Source organism: Lagopus leucura, unplaced genomic scaffold (assembly GCF_019238085.1).
Source record: "Lagopus leucura isolate 7727_CA_CO unplaced genomic scaffold, USGS_WTPT01 Super-Scaffold_73, whole genome shotgun sequence".
In the NCBI taxonomy this organism is placed as follows: Eukaryota; Metazoa; Chordata; class Aves; order Galliformes; family Phasianidae; genus Lagopus; species Lagopus leucura.
In genome coordinates this window covers 14,540,746-14,555,194 of record NW_024962252.1, presented here as the reverse complement: position 1 = coordinate 14,555,194, position 14,449 = coordinate 14,540,746, and the positions used below count along the sequence as shown (strand labels likewise).

The 14,449-nt window shown below is 35.7% G+C and overlaps 1 protein-coding gene across 1 annotated transcript in view; it reads left to right on the top strand.

Moving 5' to 3' along the window:
• Positions 1 to 14,449, top strand: part of CSMD1 (CUB and Sushi multiple domains 1) — a 990,707-nt gene that overhangs the window by 750,826 nt on the left and 225,432 nt on the right. The window contains exons 13-15 of the mRNA XM_042877582.1: positions 8,241 to 8,423; positions 10,158 to 10,484; positions 14,170 to 14,364. Of these exons, the coding sequence (XP_042733516.1) occupies positions 8,241 to 8,423; positions 10,158 to 10,484; positions 14,170 to 14,364 (705 nt within the window). The remainder of the gene's footprint in view (positions 1 to 8,240; positions 8,424 to 10,157; positions 10,485 to 14,169; positions 14,365 to 14,449) is intronic.

Genomic DNA, 14,449 nt, shown 5'->3' with positions numbered 1-14,449 from the left:
AAAAAAAAAAAAAAAAAGCAAACATTCATTCTTTGCAGGTGGTTGGGAAGCCTCTAGCCTCCAAATATATTTTTTTTCTTTGTTTTCATTTGAGCACTAAGTGCTTTTATAACCTGTATTATAGGCATAACAGTCTGCCAGATCCAACACCCTATCCCTATTACCCTGTAATCCCTTTTAATCTTCTATTTTATTTAGTGATACTCAACTCTTTCTTCCTGGTCTTTAAAAATTGATAACACCCAATTAATAAGTGATTACAATCTGTAAGTACAATCTATAAGTATAATAAAAAATGAGGTTCTCCCATATAGCACTAATTCACTAATACAAAATCTACCATATGCTACCATATCCTTGGAATTTTGATGGTTGATTTTTTTCTTTGAACAGAGTATGAGAAAAAAACATTGCTTCTGTGGGCAGATATGCACATGAAGGTATTCAGGCCTACAAAATGCTTCTCAGGGTTATAGCATCTTAAAAATACTATGATTACTATTCATCGACTGTTATTCAGTAGTATTGTAAATATGTAAATAATACATAATATGTTATTAGGAAAGAGCAGAAAAAGTATATGCTAAGCTACTCAAAACACTTCTATTGCCTCCTTATAATCCTTAGTCGCATTTGCACTTTGAAATATTATTATTATCTAATTTTCATCCATTTAGTATTTGCTAAATTGATTTTCCATGATGCCAGTTCTTAATTAGGATGCCACATATTGCTAACTTAAATGGTTTAAGCAAGATAAAATGCATTATATCAACCAAGTTTTTAATTTAAAAATCCTATTCTTTTACGACGTGCCTTATTTAAAAAAAAAAAAAAACAGAAAACAAAACATTTAATTATATTTTCATCCTTTAACCCTTCAGATGTAGATGCCTGTGTTGACTGCTCCATTACTTTGCTTAGAATCAGCTTTTCTACAGTGAGAAACAGTTTTTACTCATATATTTATGACATATTTACTTTTAGTTCAACTTTTAACTTATGGTTTTGTGTAAATTATAAATTGTAAATATATTGTGATGCTGAAGACAAGAAGTTACAATTAAATAGAAACGTTGAGATACAGAGAACATGGGAAATGCTAACAAATTCCAGAATTTTCATAGAATCATAGAATCACAAGATTGGAAATGACCTGCAAGATCATCTAGTCCAACTGTCCTCCCATTTTAAAATTTTTAAAATTCTCTTTTTTCTAGTTATGTGGATACAGTTTTCCCAATCAGATCAAAAGATTAGAGCTTCAAAAAGCTATAATGATACTAGCAAGTGATGACTTACAAGTAATATACTGCGTATGAAGAACCCAAGATTTTCTGACGGTTATATTAGGAGGCTATGAAGAATATTTCAGTTATTTGACAGTTCTCCCAATCAAACTTAATTTATGCATTGTAATTATTCAATTGATCCCTTAGACTTGCATTAACCTATTTTAAATCTGCAATACTACCAGTCTGATTCATGAAATATCCTCTTAAATTCGGATTACAATCGAGTATGAATGTACAGTGACATTTGAGGTGAATTTTGGTTTATTTTAGATAAGGAAATAAGATTCCCTCCTGAGCTCTTTATAACCAAACTTATTTATGATCTGCAATTCGCTGGGGAAGGTAAAATCCTGCCTATTTCAGAAACTAGCTTAGGTACAAAAATATTATTTAATGCCCCAACTGTGTTCTGAACATAAGACTTTCAGGGATTGTCCTCAAAGAACCATATTCTGAGAAATTCTGTTTCATAAATATTGTGTTACTTGATTCATCAGTTTAGACATGGCTTTGTTTTTTGACGTTACATACACTGCTTTTGGCATGATAGCATGCTGTCAAAGGTTTATAGGATAATTCAGGCTGAAGGAGTAGAATCTATTACAATTTCCTCCTCAAAGCAACATCAGATACGAGTTTTTCAGGACAGTACTACCAAGTTTAATAAGTGAAAACCTCCAAGGACAGAGACTATGCAGCCCTACTGGGCAACCTACTCCACTGCTTGGCACTTCTCATGGAGAATAGATTTTCCTGTATGGGTTTTTTCTCATATTGTTATTTCTGTTCCTCTTAACTTTCCACCATGCAGTGCTTTGAAAGACTTGTGTCTGTTTTCACAGTGTCCTGTGGGCACTGGCTGGCTGCTGTCAGGTCCCCTGAAGCTATCTCTGAGAAAGCCAAGCTGCCTCAGCCTCTCCTCTCAGAGCAAGTATACCTGTTACCATCACCCCAGTTTATTGATCTCTCTTTTTTTGGTACTAAGACAACCCACTTGTTTTGGTAATCCTGGTTTTATGGTTCAAGAACCACTTAAAGCAAGACCTGTCTGCAGTTCCCTGATCTGGGAGAAGTATTTTCATTGTCTCTGAGTAGGAAAGCTGCAGTTATTACATCTCAGCAACTGCTTCCCTTTCCAAAAGTTTTGTGAGGGCACTGAACAAAAGGATAACTACCTTTTTAGATACTGTGCCAGAAGTATATACTGAGGAGTTTGGATGCTAGGTGTCATGTTTTGAAGATATAGAACAGGCTCTAACCACAACAGCTGATCTTGGGATTAAAGAAAACATCCTGAGTTTGCTTGGTATACAAGTAGATTCCAAGTTTAATCAATTTCTAATTTTTGTTGTCAAACCAGTTTGTAATATTTTTTTGCGGTCCAGCTTAAGGTCTGATCCAGTATTCTACGCTGTATTAACTTCCTTCTATATCATCTAAAAATACAGTATCTAGTTTGTTCTCTCTGCATTTAATGTGTTACTCCAATACTATAACAACAAATCATTTTTCTTTATGTGTATTTCTTTCAATCTGCTGTTCACCTTTAGTGAATTTACCTAGAAATGATAATATGTTCTTCATTCTTATGAGACATTATTTGAAACTGTCAGAAATGACATCGATTTCAAAATACGTCAGGTCTTTATTCTTACTCAGAAAGCCAGCTATTTTGTCAACGTAGACTACAGTTTGATAAATTCTTGTTGCATGGGTTTTTGTTCTGGTTTTACTTTATAATGTTGTATGCTTGCTAATAAATTCTTCGGTAACTTGTTCTAATATAATTTTAGATTAAGGGAAATTGACATGTCATTCTTGGCCTCTCTTCTCTTCCACTTTTGAGGAAGTTATTTCAGGTGCCCTTCTCCAGTAAGCTGTGATCTCCATTGTCCTTCATGATTTCGTGAAGATAATTGCGAGTAGTTTATAGGCTACTTCAGTTTATGTACTTCAATGTGAATTTAATTAGGACCTATTCTCTTGAATTTGCCTACATTTTCTAAAAAATTGTTAACCTGTTCTCTTCTTGTCATGCTCTTTACTTTGACTTTATTTTAGCTTGTGTTATTTAGCTATAATATTTTTATAGAAAAAAAAAAATGAAGTGTTCTCTGCTCTCCTTTCTTGCTAGATTGTTTCTTTCTTTGTGTCATATTTAATATACTTTTTTTTTTTTTTTTTTTTAAACCGTTATAGTTTTTTGCCTCTTTCCCTGGTTTACTTTTTCACAAGACTTACGTTATGAATGTTAATTTCAGGGACTGTAGCATTCATTTTTTATGTCTCTTCCAGATGTTTACTCTAACTTACTAACTTGCATTCTACAGGATGTCTTGAGCTAACTTTTGGCCTGAGCACTGCTCAGGCCTTTTTTTAGAGTCAAGGTATATTCTTTCTATTAGTTCTTTACTAACAGAATTTGAACAACAGAGTATTTCTTAGAACAACCTGTTCTAAAAATCAAGAGTGCTACTGAAAGCTCATATCATGCTGATACTAGAAAATAATGAAAGTTTAAGGAAAAAAAAAAAAAAAAGATAAAGTCCTGGTTTTGGCAACAATAGAATTAATTTGCTTCATAGTAGCCCATATCATACTTACATATGATACTTATATATATACATCATATATTTGGGTTTGTGAAGAAAAAGTGGTTATCACCAGTATCACTGTAGAGTTTTCATTGTTCAGTGCTTACACAGAGCCAAAGACATTTCAGGTTCTTGCGCTGTCATGCCACTAGGAATCTTGGAATGTTCAAGGAGCTGGATGGGGACTGAATCAGGACAGCTCACCCAGACTGTGCCATGCTTAGCAATAAAAGCTGGGGTAATGAGGAAGAGGGGGATGTTCAGAGTTAAGGCGTTTGTCTTCCCAAGAAACTCTTATGTGTGATGACCCTCACTTTCCTGGAAATATTTAAGTACACAACAAACATTAAAGATTAAATTTACTAAACAGATTTCACTTTTTATCAATACCTAGAAATACAGAATCATAGAATTGCAAGGTTGGAAGCAACTTATAAAATCTAGTCCAACCGTCTTCTCATTAACACTGCTACCACAAGCTACTAAACCATATCTTGCAGCTCCTCATCCAGGTGCCTCTTGAACACTGACAGGGAAGGCGACTCCACCACCTCCCTGGGCCTCCAGTGCCTGACCACTCTCTGAGAGAAAAAGTTTTTCCTCATGTCCAACCTAAACCTCCTCTGGTACAACTTGCAACCATTTCCCCAGGTTCTGTTCATTGCCTGGGAGAAGAGGCCAAACCCCTTTTCACCACAACCTCCCTTCAGGAAGTTGTAGAGTGCAATGAGGTCTCCCCTGAGCCTCCTCTTCTCCAGACTAAACAATCCCAGCTCCCTCAGCCACTCCTCTTAAGACTTGTGCTCCAGACCCTTCACCAGTTTTGTTGCCCTTCTCTGGACACACTTCAGGGCCTCAATGTCTTTCCTGTAGTGAGGAGCCCAAAACTGAACACAGTACTCGAGGTGCGGCCTCACCAGTGCTGGGTAGAGGGGGATGATCACCTCCCTGCTCCTGCTGGCCACACTACTTCTAATGCAGACCAGGATGCTGTTGGCCCTTTTGGCCACCTGGGCACACTGTTGGCTCATGTTCAGCCGAGTATCAGATCCATCAGATCTGCCCTCAGGCAGATCCACATCACCTCCCAGCTTGGTGTCATCTGCAAACTTACTGAGGGTACACTCTATCCCCTCGTCTAGGTCATCAGTAAAGATATTAAACAAGATAGGCCCCAGTACCGACCCCTGGGGGTACCATTTGAAACAGGTCACCAGCTGGACTTAACTCCATTAATCACTACCCATTAGGCACGGCCCTCTAGCCAGTTTCTTACCCAAAGGAGTGTATACCTATCCATGCCATGAGCAGCCAGTTTCTCCAGAAGAAGCCTGTGAGAGACCAGCTTCTAAATACCTAAAGTGCAGAAGTCAAGTGGATGTAGCTAGGTTCTTTTCAGTGGTACCCAGTGCCTGGACAAGTAGAAATTGTGGGGTGAAAGCAATAGAACTTTTGTTCTATTAAAATTAATTGGTAGATTATTAAATGAACTAAAGTATTTGATTAATATTAACACCTATGATATAATATGACCAATAAATTATCTGCATGTTTTAGTAAATCTTCATGCCAGGAAATTTATGTTAATCTTGAAGCTAAGAGAGAATGCTGTCCATTGAATTTAAAAAGATTATTTTTGTCAAAGGATTATGAAAATATATTTTCTATAGTAGCAGGTGGTCTTCTATCTTTGAAAAGATGTAGATTCCTAGAACTGAACAGAATTCTCCAAACATTTTGTTGTCAATACATCCTCATTGTCATTCTCCTTGTCATACATCCTCAAAAATTGTGGTGTTTGCTGAGTTTTTTTTATGTTGGATAAACACAAACCCTTAATGTTGAGTTAAAAAGTGAAGTAAATATATTTCATTTTGACATTTTATGAGTTATTTGGATTTTCAAGGTAATCTAATGTGATTAAAATTTATTCCTAATGTATTTGAGGCAAATGCAAAATGCAACATTGGAATACTATTTTCTGAGATGAACAACAGATTTTATTAAACTTTTTTTTTTTTTTTTTTTTCCCCCAAAATAATAAGGGTATTTTAAAGTTTGATCTGAAATTAGTTTTTATATTATAAAGTTTGACCCGAGATTAGTTTTTTGTTTTTAATGGCTTATTTGTGGTTGCAAATCAGAAATATAAAAATTATATTTCTGCCCTAGTTAAAACTGGTTTTTCTTGGATGAGAAGAGTAATATGTTAAGATTCACTAAGGATTCATTTAGAATTCTGTTTTTACTGAAGACATACCATACTAACTTCTCATAAAAAATGAATTTTGAACCTATCTGAAAGCTTAATTTTAGGTAATTTCTCTTAAAATCTTTGGTTCATTGATCCACAGCTCACTACCTGGGCTTGGTGTATCTTCTGAGAGTGAGAATGCATCCTGATCTGTCTTCCACATCAGTAAATTCATTAATTAAAGATACAGTGATATTTCCTCTAGAGACGATTAAAAGAAACACTTGTTTTTTTCCTAAGGGATCAGTTTTCAGCAGTGACAGTTTGCATCCTGACACTCCTATGTGAAATAGTTTTGCCCTGATCTTCAAAATGCAGTGGTGTTTTTTGAAAGACTTGATCATTTACACATGCTAGTTTAGGTATAGATCTGTTGGCAATGGTGGAGATAATTTTTTTTAAATGTAATTAAGATAAGGGTTCTGATTTTCTGTACTCAGCATGCTTTCAGGTGGCATATGTAACTGGAGAACTGGAAGAATACAAATTTCCAGTGCTAAATTATAGTACTAGGAATCAGTGTGTCAATAGGATCAGTTAGATGAAACTACTTTAAAGTTCTTGTGAATATATGATTTTGGTAATCCTTACTTATATTTGTGATAACCCTTACTTATTATTTGTGATATTATTCTACTACCGTTTTAATATATTTGTGTAATGAACTGGAAGGTGTTTTCATTCATTTTGTACATTCTGGCTTTCTGATAAGACAGAGTAATTAAATAGAACAGCCGATTCTGGAACTGCTCTAAGTTTATATTTGGATGGAAAAGTAATTTTCTTTTCGAAGTTTATTAAGAAAAAATGTATGCTTCTCTTTATCTCTATGAATAGCCTGTTCTGTTGTGAAACGTGACATGTGTTGTGAACAATCTGTTCACAATTGCTTTAAGGTTGCAAGCATAACAGATAACTGCATGCACTACAGTAATTCTATCCTGCCTATTAAACTTTTTGTTGGAGCTTGTATGTCAAGGTACATATCCGTGTTAAATCCTAATAGAAGCAGCTTTGACAGTATTTGAAAGCAGATATCTATCTATCTATCTAATATATATTTAATAATATATATGTATTTAATTGTGTTAAATTACTTTTTGTTATCTTGAACGTTTAGGACTTTGTAGCTTGGTCTGAACTGTAAAACATTTAAATAACCTTAGAAATTTTATTATTGAGTTCAATTGAATGAGGTGTACATCATTTTACTACCAATTTAGAAACACACTTTATTGAACCAGAAATGCTTTCTTAGTGTTGTTGCTCAAATGGGCACTGATATCAAATGTGTTTAAAATGTCATGGCACAGAACTGTATCCTTCAGTTTCAATGGGCAGTTAACTATATAGTAGTTTGCAAGATTATACAGTGTTTCCATCATAAGCATTTAATATTTGTATTTTCCATCTTTAATATTCTTATTATTTATAAGTTTAGTGGGACCAGATTTCTTTATTCTTATGAATATCTTATGAATATGTATATTCAATATTTACAAAATAAATGTTATTTAAATAGTGGATTTCTTAGAGAATATCTGGAAAGTATAATCTTAAATGTTGATTTCTTTTCACTATAACTGAATGCAACTAGCAAAAAAATAAGCCTCTAATTTGAAATATGGGATTTAAATTTATTTTCACAGCTTCATGTTTATTGTGTTTTGGTGCTTAAAATAAAATCCATTGAATTCACCAATAACTTTTAATTGTTATAAGGATGTTTGTAATAGCTTTACATAATGAACTGCAGATTTGAGAGTTAAAACAGGTTCTTTATCACTAGTACGTTATTACAGAAGTAAGATGTACGTGTTAAGATGTCTCCACATTTATAATGGAGAGTGTGGCTTTGTAATTTTACCTTGAAATAAGATTTGAGTGCAGTCATAATTTTCTTACCTGAAATGCAGGTAAGAAAGTTATTAGCCTACAAAAATTTAGGATCCTTAGTCATCTTATAGGTGTTTTTTAAAGCACGTATCTCTACCTCACTTTAACATGTAAATATTTGTTTAAAGTATTACACCAAGTATTTTGAAGGCACTTCAACTTACTTTCTATGATTTTTTTATTTTTTTTTTAAATGTTCAGAAATTGAGAAAGGAGGCTGTGGTGACCCTGGGATTCCATCATATGGGAAAAGAACCGGCAGTAGTTTTCTGCATGGAGATACACTTACCTTTGAATGTCAAGCAGCTTTTGAACTGGTGGGAGAGAGAACGATTACATGTCAACAAAACAATCAGTGGTCTGGCAACAAACCCAGCTGTGTTTGTACGAGTTATTCTTATTTCTGCTGTAATAATTTCTTGACCTTCACCTCTCACTGTTCTTAACATTTTTGACTATCCAGCAGAAAACCATTTCAAAGTACCTTGCGGAACTTTGAGACATTTTTTTTTCTTTGGTTTCATAGTAACTCACTTGTGGGTACTATCACATAGGACTATTTTAGAATGCTCATACCCTCATTTTATATTTAATTTTATTATTTAATACTTTTAATAAATACTTGTGTTGATTCTAATTGAACTCCACTTAATAGCACATAAGTGTTTTAAAGAACTCAGCAACATATGCACATTGATTCTGGCACTACAAAACAGTCTGCGGATGTAAGTAAAGTAAAAGTGCTGGTTGGTGGTTATTTTCCTTTTTCTTTTTCCTTTTTCTTTTCTTCTCCCCCTCCCCTCCCCCCCCCCCCCATTATCCTAAAAATAAATGAATGCATTTAAGGAATATATCTAACATCGAAGAAGGATAGTTGACCTCATTAGATGTGAATTTTGTTTAAAAAGATCAAATATTTTTGTAGGTAGACTTGTAATTACTTTAAATAGATAACTTCTGTTTGTTTAATTTTTACTCTATTTTACATTAGAAGGAAAAAAATCTTTCTAACGTACAGTGTGCTAGTCACTTCAGTTCTCCAGATAGTATCACATTTTCCTACATAAAGAGTTTTATAATTCAGTATTGGATTTTCCTAATAGAGTGAGGTGTCCAACTTGTACAATATATGTGTTTTGCAGCTATGCTGCTACAGGATTGACCAAGCTAAGTGAGCTTTCTCTGGAACTCTGAGCAGCCTCAATTTGTTTGTGTAAAATGGAAATGTGTCTAAGCACATAATGCCTGGGCATGAGATGATGAGAATGCAATGTCCTTGAATACTGAAGTTCTGTTTTGGAAAAGTACTATGCTGCATTGGCTTGATATATTAGTTTATGCTGGCAGCAGTGTGGAATATTTTGCTGGGCTACACTATTTGATGTGCGCATGACACATGTCCTATAAAATATAATGGAACTCAAACTTAGAACATTTACAAACACTGAGTTTGGTTTGATGCATTTAAAGGGCTGAGTAACATTTATTCTTTGTGTTAATTACCATGAAGTAAGCCTTCCTCTTTCTGAATATACTGTTTTGTTGTTAGTTGTTTTTTGTTGTTGTTGTTTTTTACAAAAACATCATCTATGTTTAATCATCCTGTTCTATCAAAGGGAAACTAGGTAGTTGACTGAGACATAGCTAAATTTGTACTGATCTATGCATCATCATGAACTTTGTGTACTACAGACAGATTGGCCCTTCTACTTGATTGCTTTGGATTTCTAAATACATTTTGAAAGACATTCCTTTTCACTTTAGGAAAAAAAAAAAAAAAGCATTCAAATTTGAAGTTTGCATTTTCATTTCAGAACAGGCAACCTACTGATTCTTTCCAAATTCTGACAAATCAGGCAGTACTTTGGCTTTCTTGGCATTCTCTATGTCATCTTTATAATATCTTGCAAGCGCAGTTGCAGTCACATAGCTGGGGGACTTGAAAAGCTGCAGAGCTAAATTGTAGACATGCTGTAACAATCTTATACATCTCCAGGCTGCATGTGTAGTAGTTTTCGCATCTAGACCTCAAAAATATCATATTCCACAAGAATAGCATGACAAGTGTTTTTCGTGTTTATGGAGAATATTCTGAGAATCTATCCTTGTTTTCTTTAGTCTCGTGTTTCTTCAACTTCACCACACCATCTGGAATTATTCTTTCACCAAATTATCCAGAGGAATATGGAAACAACATGAACTGTGTATGGCTGATTATCTCAGAGCCAGGAAGCAGAATCCATCTGATTTTCAATGACTTTGATGTTGAACCTCAGTTTGACTATCTTACTGTGAAAGATGATGGGATTTCAGATTTACCACCTCTTGGCACATTTTCTGGCAATGAAGTCCCTTCTCAACTAGCTAGCAGTGGGCACATAGTAAGACTTGAATTTCAGTCAGATCACTCTACAACTGGAAGAGGATTTAATATCACTTACACAAGTAAGAATCTCTTATTTTGTCTAGCCAAAATCTCTTTCATCAAAATAATGAAAAATAAACTTGTTTTTATTTATAATGAAGGGATAGATTGCCCCAGAAAAGGGGACAATGCAAAATTGTATTACTTGTATAAATGCATTACTTTCAGTTGTTTTCCTGGTACTCCTTTCATTAGCTTATTGGGAATTATATCGTTTATTTATATAATTTTGATGGTACTGAGGAATGCACTTCATTATTTGATGAGTTTTTTTGGTTGAAACTGCTGTAAATGCCCTTGAAACTGCTGTAAATGCCCAGATAATTGATATCAAATCAAGTAATTTAATATACTTTCTCAATGGAACCAGCAGAAATAAGTTCACAAAGTTTAGGTTTTAAACACAGAGATATATATATTTTTTTCCTCATAGTTCATCTGAAATCACTGAAGTATAAAAAGCAGCTAGAGTATAGAACATAGAATGGCTTGGGTAAGAAGGGACATCAAGTTCCTACCCCTCTGCCACAGGCAGGTTTTCCAGTTTCTAGATCAAACACTAGATTAGGTTGCTCAGAGCTCCATCCAACCTGGCCTTTAACACTTCCAAGGACAGGGCATCCATAACCTCGCGGGCAGCCTGTTCCAGCATCTCACCACTTCCTCAGTAATAAACTGTCCTGACATCTAACATACATCTTCCCTTCATTGGTTTAAAATCATTCCCCCTAGTTCTATCACTACTTAACTGTGTAAAAAGTTGATTTCCCTCCTGTTTATAAACTCCCATTAAATATTGAAAGGCTGCAATAAGTCTTTCCATAGCCTTCTCTTTTCCAGGCTAAACAAGCTAATTCCTTCAGCCTATCATTAGAGGATGGGTGCTCCGGACCTCTGATGTTCCTTGTGACCCTCCTCTGGACCCTCCCCCAAAGCTCCACATCTTTCCTTTGTTGGGAGCCTCAGACATGATCCCAGCATTCCTGATGCAGCCTCACAAGAGCTGAGTAGAGGGGGACAATCATCTCCCTTTCCGTGCTGGCCTTCCCTCTTTTGATGGAACCAGGATACAATTGCCGTTTCGGACTGCAAGAACACACTGCTGGCTCATGTTAAGCTATTCATGAATCAGGACCCCCCTAAGTCCTTCACCTCTCAAGTTCTTCTCCCAGTTTGTATGTATATCTGGGATTATTCCGACCCAAATGCAAAACTTTGCACTTTGCTTGTTGAACCTCATTAGGTTCACAAGGGCCCACCTTTTGAGTTTATCGAGGTCCCTGTGGATAGCATCACTTCCTTCTGCTGTATCAACCACGCTGCTCAGCTTGGTGTCATCAGCAAACTTGTTGAGGATGTGTTCGATCGCCTCATTTATATCATTGATAAAGATATTAAAAGAGTGCCAGTCCCAAGATGGACCAGTATAGAAATGGTAAACAAATGTCTGTGGGAACATTTTTTGCTTTTGCAGTCTATCTTTTGGTGAGATGGTAAGGCATCTAAGAATAAATATCTTTGAGAAGGCAAACAAGTTCAGAAGTTCTTAAAAGCATACCTGAGGGCTATTAAAAGATAAGTATTTCAAATTTGGCTAACTGGACTAAAAAATAATAGGCTGTATTTTTTGCTGTATAGTATTCTGTTGTTTATATTAAAGCCTGTTTTTCAACGGTACTCCCTTGAAAACTCCGATAATATCACCTCCATGTAGAGAACACTATGACACTTGACATAGAATGCATACTCTCCTAGCACTATTAGTCATTCAAAGGCAACATATATGGAAATTATCTTTTTACTTGAAGAAATCATTTTCTACGGTTATAGAAGAAATTAATTTGCAAAAGTTTTTCTTTCACAGTTTACACTGTTCCTGTCTTGTGTGAAGGAAGATAGTGAATCTATTAGCAGTGCTTTTGCAGGGGCAAGATGTTTGTTTGCATTACTTAGAAAAATGAACCTTTTTAAGTACAGATGTTTAAATCATTCATTTGTTTACAGAGAAAGAGAGGTAATTGTTGTCCTTTGTAAAGTGGCAGGAGAAGAAAAGGGAGATCCTTACCTTGCCTAAGTGTAGAGATTAACAGATTTGTCGGAAAATGTGAGAATTTTCTAAGCCCATATGTCTACTACAGTGAGAAACAGAAATAAGTAATGGGAATGTTCCTTGTTTATGTTTTGTTCATGTTCATAGGAAAAACTTAATTTCATTCAAAGTGCTAGTACTTCTGGACCTCCTCTTGTTGCTGGGAAAAAATGTTCCACTCACATGGCGTAAATCAATTTAGGATCAAAGCACTTTATTCATTAATGAAACAATGGGCAGTCTGTGAGCTGTAGATTCAGAATCACAGAATTTCAAAATAATTGGGGTTAGCAGAAACCTCATGATCCATCTGTCCCATTCCTTGCTCAAACAAAAAACCCACAGCAGGGTGCCCAGGATCACATCCAAGTGGCTTTTGGAGATCTTCACAACCCATTTAGGCAACATGTATCAGTGGTCTATCATCTGCACAGAACAAAAGCAGGTCCTGCTGTTCAGAGGGAACCTCCCGTGCTCCAGTTTCTGCCCACTTCTTCTTGTCTCGTCATTGGACACCACTGAAAAGAGCCTGGCTCTGTCTTCTTTATGCCCTCCCTTCAGTTTTCTATTAGATATTGTTGAGATCCCCATGAGCACCTTCTCTAGGCTGGATGGTCCCAACCTGAGAGTCCCCACCTTCTCAGCCTCTCTTCATAGGAGAGGTGCTCCAGTCTCTTGATCATCCTGATGTCCCTATGTTGTACTCTTCTCAGTATATCTCAGTTTCTCATGTACTGGGGTGTTCAAAACTGGACCCAGTACTCCAGGTGAGGCCTCACCTGTGCTGAATAGAAGGATGAGCCCTCTTGACCTGCTGATGATACTATACCTAATGCAGCCAACAATGCTATTAGCCTTCTTAGTGACAAAGTCATATCACTATCTCATGTTCAGACATGATCTGTATCAGCAGTATAACAGATATACCGCAATTTTAGGCACTCAGAAACTGCACCATTTATAAACTTGTAAGCACATTTCTGTTCCAGTCTATCACCCACCCTACCCTGTAAAGATTTACATATATAGGATTTATGGGTTACTAGCACTCACCTGTTTCCCCTAAAGTGTTTCGCCTTGCATACGCTTCCTGAAATGGATGAAGGTTCTCCAGCTTTCTGTACACCCATGCTACTCTTTACGAGTCACTATAAGCATAACGGTGGAGGTGTGGGTTCCCATTGATTATAATCCTTGTTGCCATCCACTATCTAGAAGCTGGCTACTGTCCATATCCCTTTGGGAGGTTGTCTGTCCAGCTGAGGCAGAAGCTATAGTTTTTTCAGCAGCTCTCTGTTTGTGTTGGATTAGCTTCAGTGTGAAACTATGCTTCTTGTAGTGTAGAAGCAAACAGATGGGAAATTCAAACAAATTGTTTTCGTGTCTCACTCAACTAAAAAGCTTTAGAATTTGAAGTATGTTGTATTTGTCATCAAATGTCATAAAATGTAATGCAGGTTTTATAGTGGGGCATTTTCTATAATTTCAGTTATGTTATAATGTTGTTGCTTTATAAAGGTTATCTCCAATGCCTGCAAAAAAAAATAGACAAAGTTTAGAAGGTTTGAATGGTGATGGTTATTATTATTAATTACTATTATTATATATTTTAAAAGCATTTGGTCAGAATGAATGCCATGATCCAGGTATTCCTATAAATGGGAGACGTTTTGGAGACAGGTTCCTTCTTGGAAGTTCTGTTTCTTTCCACTGTGATGATGGCTTTGTGAAGACACAAGGCTCTGAATCCATAACATGCATTATGCAAGATGGAAATGTAGTATGGAGCTCAGCTGTCCCACGCTGTGAAGGTAAGAACTCAGTCTTTACTTTGCTCCTACAGTGTGTGTGTATAATGAAACTATTTTAATTTAGCTTACTTTTCACCTTTCATAC